At 36.8% G+C, this 6,524-nt stretch overlaps 1 protein-coding gene across 1 annotated transcript in view; it reads right to left on the bottom strand.

The window, feature by feature from the left end:
• LOC107568645 (talin-2-like) overlaps nt 1-6,037 on the bottom strand; it is a 72,435-nt gene extending 66,398 nt beyond the window's left edge. The window contains exons 1-6 of the mRNA XM_016254617.1: nt 6,017-6,037; nt 5,407-5,570; nt 4,598-4,658; nt 4,054-4,158; nt 3,810-3,965; nt 2,312-2,413 (exon numbers count right to left, since the gene is read on the bottom strand). Of these exons, the coding sequence (XP_016110103.1) occupies nt 2,312-2,413; nt 3,810-3,965; nt 4,054-4,158; nt 4,598-4,658; nt 5,407-5,570; nt 6,017-6,037 (609 nt within the window). The remainder of the gene's footprint in view (nt 1-2,311; nt 2,414-3,809; nt 3,966-4,053; nt 4,159-4,597; nt 4,659-5,406; nt 5,571-6,016) is intronic.
• Nucleotides 6,038-6,524: the final 487 nt, after the last annotated feature.

Genomic DNA, 6,524 nt, shown 5'->3' with positions numbered 1-6,524 from the left:
AAAAACTAACAAAAATACTGATAAGATAATAATGATACGAATTCTACTAAGAACAACAATATAAAACGTACTACGGATTAATGAGCTACTGGATTCATGAATATTAATCAGGTTGTGTGCGTTCGCTCAAACTGATTTGCTGAAATCAAAACAGGGATGATAATAGGCGAGCGCCAGCCAATGAGATTGCCGTTTGCGCATTAGTTCCGCCCACTAGCGGAGAAAGCGGTAGTTCTTAAAAGCGGAAGAATTCCAAAAGGAACTCAGTTATTTTGACAGCAAAATACAACAAAGAATATCGTTTACATGTAGCGCGTCAATTCTTTCTCTCCCTCTCTCTCTGTGCGAGTGTGAAACAAAGCGAAGGCGAGTCGTGCGCCTTCATAGAGTTTACGGTGTGTTAAATACAGGTGCGTTGCACATCTATTGAGATTATCTGAAAAACAGCGCAGATCGCTTGACGGTAGGCATGGGACGATAACCGGTTTCAAGGTATACCGCGGTTTGGAAAAGTCACGGTTTCAAAACCACTAAAATTTTCTGTTATACCGTTCCTGCGGTATGTGCAGTTTTTTTACGTGTCGTCAAGGACGGAAAGTGCAGGACTCCCTCAGCTGTGTGCAGCGAAGAGCGTAGCGAGTCACACGACCCCTCCCCCTCCGGTTGGTGCGAGTGGAGTCACCAGTGTGTAGGATAGCTGGAGGAGATGAATCCCTGGAACTTTTTCCCCCGTTGAAAAAGATTAAGTCTGTCGTATGGGAATTTTTCGGGTAACGTAGACTAACCATGTTCCGTACACAATGATGTTCCGTACAGATGACCTTTTAGCGTCGATCGCTAAATAAATACTTCCAAGTTCTTAGGATCTGTATTATCTTTTAGTAAGATTAAGACCATTGTACCACTTGCCCTGAAACTATTCAAATGAAACCAAACATGACTGTAAATCTTATTTGCATTCATTTAGAACATTATATTCTTGACCAGTTTGAGTGAAAAGGCACAGATGCATATGTGAGAGAGGCGTTTCCCGCACCACCCCTCTGTGGGGTGTCCTGAAGATGCCAGTGCATTGTTTGCCTCTCAGGAGATCAAAGTATTCTAGTTTCTTTTATCCTTACACATGGACAACTACAGGTGTCACCGACATGCATCATCTCTCAGAGAAGGTGAAAAAACCACGAAACTAAATAACCCTCTACACACACCTTGGCAATATAATCACCGTTGGCTAGTAAATTCTTTAGTTTACTCGCCAGACTGATATACACACATACATACATACATACATATATATATATGATTCCACCAAATCAGCTTATCTTTGTAAAATGGCACAGCTTCTTAAATCTTAGCTTCTAAATCAGTCAATCAAGCATTATCTTATGATATTATGATAATTAAGTACAGCAAAGCGACAGCAAGTCGCGCACCTTCACACTAGAGTTTACGGTGTGTCAAATACAGGTGCGCTGCACATCCATTGAAATGAATTTAAATAGTACAGATTGCTTGATGGAGAGCAACTCTCAAGCGCTCAGTCAGAGTGTTCAGCGAGTGAAAATATATCTGTGCTAAACTTGTACTTAGCCTCCAAATCACACACTGGCGAGTAAAATCTGAGAATTTATTAGCAATTGGCTAATATTAGACATAATTTAGTCGCATATGCGAGTGATTTACTCGCAATGTAGAGGGTTGATTACACAACTCTAATCTGCTAAAATGCTATAATTCTTTATGCACCAAGAGCTTGTAACACTCCAAAGAGAAAGGAACAATTGAAATCGCATCATATGACCCCTTTAACATCATGAATAACGTATTGTGAAAAGCACTTAACAAATAAATTTGACTTGACTTGAATAAATGCTTAGAAGTAATTGAAAAGGTGTCATCAGAGATTTCTTAAGGAGTTTAATTGCACAATAATAGTCCATCATGGATTTTTTTTTAAATAATGATGCACAAGTCTCCGCAAATGGTTGCATAAAAACACTAAAGAAAATTGAGGAAAACATGTACACACTATCAAATCCAGTTAATATTTTTTTTCTTAAAAGCACTCTTTGTATTAATCTGGTATTGTGTAAACTTGTGCAAAAACCTATGTGCCCTTATTCCTAAAAGCTGCCTAATGACAGCCAGTTTCCAGTTTTGTGTGTAAATATATGATTTGTAACCTGAGTGCATGCCTTTCTGAGGGTGAAGCTAGTCTTGTGAGATCAACAATATGTGAAATTAAAAATAAGTCGTCAGACTTCACATGATTTATTAAAGTTTAACAATGAGATTGGTCATGGCATGTTACCTTTTTGAGAATGATATCGATGTAACCAGCGATGAGTTGCGCAATCTGCTCTCCTTCAGTGGTCTGAACAGAGTAGTAACCATCCTGATAGTCTCCAAAGTCCTGAAGAAGGAATTGCCATTGTTATTGAACAGTGAATTGCGCATTCATACATTAGGCTGTATAAAATGAGTAAATATTTTCTTAGGTTTAGAAAAAAATTAAATTTTTAATTTCACGGTGAAATTACATAGCAGGCATGGAATAGGTCCACTCTAATTCACAATGTTTGAGAATTCTATGCAGCAAGAAAAAAAAACAATCTAATGAGAGTGTCTGAGTGTGTAGTAACAGAGAGCTGGAGGACGGAAATAATTCATTTAATGTAATCAATAAGTCTGCCAGAGTCTAAATACTGAATTACTGCTGTGCTTCGTGATGCATAAACAATGTTCAGCATTGATAAATGCTTCAGTCTATTACAAGAAACAGGAACTGATTTTGTCTGTCGCAGCTTTAACATTCTGGCATGTGTCTGAAAATATTATCGGGCATTATTCGTTTCCTAAACTGGGATTAGTGAGGGAACTGAAAGAGGTTTGTCAGTTGATGAAAAGCTAATACTGAATTAAATCATAAAAATGTACAATTAAAATGAATGCATTTAAAATAAAAATACATCACTTAATAAGAACACAAAATATTGTGTTCACCTGTATATCTTGTGCCCATTAACCCAGAGAACCATAAACATGTAAATGTGTTGTTAGATTATTGAAATATTAACTGTAAATCTCAAAAAATATTTAAAAGTAAAGATTTTAGTTCAAAGAGGCTCAGCTGACAAAAGTTTGGGAATCTGTTGTTAGAGGATGATCTGTTCTTTTCCAAAAAAAAAAAAAAGGTTTCCTGTTAGAAACAGCCACTTTAACCTATCTCTGATACACGAACTTCATAACTCACATAATATATAGTGATTGTGTATAATTGTGCCCTTGATGTCAGAGCTAAAAAAATAATGTGAATCAAATTTCCTGTGGACACTAATCTGAATCATAAGGTAAAAATTAAGTAACAAAGTCATCGTAATCGTAATAAACTCACTGCCAAAGGATCATCACAAAACTATTAGAGGACAGCACGCTCTGCACAAAGGCTGGCTTGAAAAACAAACCTATGTACTGGGGTGAAGTTGTTTACACACCCTCTTGTCATTCCAAAGACTTTGGTTCATCTTCAGAAATTTTATGACTTCTTTTTGTAATTTTTGGCACCTTAAACATTTTGGTCGTGTGGATTTTCAAAGGATGGACATAAATGACGAAATTTTCATTTTAGGGTGAATTATATTATTATACTGTTAACCTAAACAATCCTAATTTTCACCAAAATGGACCAAATCAAACCGAAACGGTGACCACAGAGCTGTGAAACACCCTTAGCACACATCATATCCACAGTGTCAAGTGTGAGTTATTATCAGAACACAGTGTGTGTGTTTAGAGGAGTGTGTTGGTACCAGCGTGAAGCTCTTGGGAGAAGCGGCCCAGCGTTTGATGTTGGTCAGACTCCACTCCTGAATCACCTCTTTGGTCTTCTCATCCACTCTCATCACACACTCTTTAGTGATGCCCAACAAACGCGGAACAAGCTTATTCTTTCCTTTCATTTTTTCCTGTAAAGAGAATAAACATTAGCATTAACACAAGAAAGCAGGAGCCATTTATTAATATTAGAGCTCAGATAAGGCGTGAGATCTTTACCTTGACTAAGAAGAAGGACACTCCATAGGTTTTCAGAGATCTGGCCAGTTTGACGTAGCTGACTTTGGCCTCAATCTCTGTCATGTTTTGGCAGTTTTTGTGTGCCTTAAAGAGACAAGTTTATCATTAAATTAAAATTCATATAGCGCATAGTGCTGCGCCTAACATGTGTACGAAAAATTCACTCTATTCTAATTCTATTCTTTAAAAAAAATTATATTTTGTATTCCATTCGTTTTCTTTTTATTTATTCTACAATTAACAAAAAAGGCCTCTAACACTAGCTTGCTCCATTCGTTTTCTATTCTATCTGTTTTCTTTTTATTTATTTATTATATAATATAAAAAAATCCTTGCTACGTGTACTGCATTAAGCTAACTGAGACTTGTCATAGCACTTGCATATTATTGCTCTTTTGTTGGTTTTGATTGCTTCCATTGTCCTCATTTGTAAGTCACTTTGGATAAAAGCGTCTGCTAAATGACAATGTAAATGTATGTAAATGAAAAAATAATAAATTACACATAACCTGCATAACCTCACCTGGAAGATCTTTTTCTCACCCTTGTTCTTGATGTACTCTTTGGGCAAGAATTCTTTCAAACTGGATGAGACAGACATGAATCAAGAATTAGTTTTATTTTCATTAATATTTTGAGAATGAAAGGAATCTGGACTGGTGAATAGCAGTAGCTTGTGCTGGGAACTGATGTATAAAAACAAGATCATGATTTTACAACTCAATCCAGTACAGTGATGGCTGATTAATAGTAGTGCTGGAAGTTTAACAAAAGTCACGTTTTCAGTTCGTACTGTAAGTAATTTAGTCAAAAACCGGACATGTGAAATATCATGCACACATGAAATATGGTTATTACTCATAGAAACAGAGGTAATCTCATCAACTCTGTTCCTGATGAAATTAACAGACAAGACATGACATAACATAACAGACAAGACATGACATGGCTAAACTATTACTACTACTGTTTATAAAAATATGATTAGAAAAAGCAAAAAAACAAAAGAAAGATTTTATGCAAATAAACCAATATTTTAAGAATTGATTGATCGAGCCGAAACTGCCTGTACTTTTAACTTACTCAAACCTAACAGTAAACATAACCATGAGTGTAAACTTAAACAAATTATGTTATTGTACATTTGAGTTCAGTGTTTGGATTTCTGTTCTCGCGCAGTTTGAGAAATGCAGAATTTGTTGGTTTTGAAGGCTCTGATGGCATTAACTACCACGTAATTAGGTGGTTAAATAGTGATTAAACATTTTAATTAAAGCAGTACACTCACAGATACAGATAAAGCAAGGATAAATAGAAATGTGTTGAGCTCACTCAAGGAATCCTGGTTTGTGTTTCAACTCATTGTGGTCTCCGAACTGGATCTGGCACTGATATCCGGCAAACTCACAGGCCTTATCAAAGGAGACAGGGTGGGAGCCGTTCAGGATGTCATCACGGGCCTGGGATACAACATACAGTGCGTAAATGCAATAGCACTTAAAACCTGGAAAAGTCAGATTTTCATGATATGTCACCTTTAAAGAATAACACAAGATGATGTGGAAAAAGAACTCAATTCAGTTTTCGCCCCCTGTCTGATAAGCGGTTTTCTGTGCACACACCCCAAATGTTTATTTTATTTGCATCTTTGTTTTACTGTATTTATTTGAGCTACTTACTTAGTTTTTTTAGAGTTACTGTCGTGAAACTTATTTGTTCTTATTACGGTTTACTTGTCTTTAATAATGTTTGAACCACTAATTGTTGCTGTGGTAAGGAAACAAGAACTGTAAAATGTTCCAGGTATCTAAAGTTTTAGTCATAACAACCTTATTTATTAGAAAACAAGGTTACAAAACAATGAAAACAATTACTTATTTTTATTTTGTGGCAGAGCCACTGTTCCAACTGGGCTAGAAACTAGAAAAAAAATCCTTATCGCCGAGTCCTGCATAAATGACATGTTTTGGATTTAAAAAACAACTACTGTCGCCAGTTTCAAGCACTAGAGACACTGCTTGGCTTCCAAAAACTTTGATTTTCTTCCTTAAGTGATTAGGTCAAACATTCCCCACCCCGATCTTCAGCGACAGCGCCACCATGACTGACACTACGGGACTGTGCCACTGCTACTCCTGCAAAACAGACATCACACAAACTCTCAACACTCTTTTCAGGCTAACAGGATGACATTATTGATGATTTAGACCAGTGGTTCCCAACCCTGGTCCTGGAGGCACCCCAAAAACTGCACGTTTTGCATGTCTCCAAACACACCTGATTCAGGTCATCAGCTCATTAGTAGAGACTTCAAGACAAAGCCAATAGAAGGCAAGCCTACAACCACTAGCCAAAAAATCATAACAGCTAAAGTTAACGCTTCCGGTCTGGCAGTATGTGGGGAAAGGAGACCAGAGGCCGTTTTGTTTGAATGGATGTCAATGGAGGAG

Source organism: Sinocyclocheilus grahami, unplaced genomic scaffold, assembly GCF_001515645.1.
Source record: "Sinocyclocheilus grahami isolate Dianchi unplaced genomic scaffold, SAMN03320097.WGS_v1.1 scaffold1268.1, whole genome shotgun sequence".
Lineage (NCBI taxonomy): Eukaryota > Metazoa > Chordata > Actinopteri > Cypriniformes > Cyprinidae > Sinocyclocheilus > Sinocyclocheilus grahami.
Note: the sequence above shows the minus strand (reverse complement) of the source record. Positions and strands in the feature narration are given on the sequence as shown.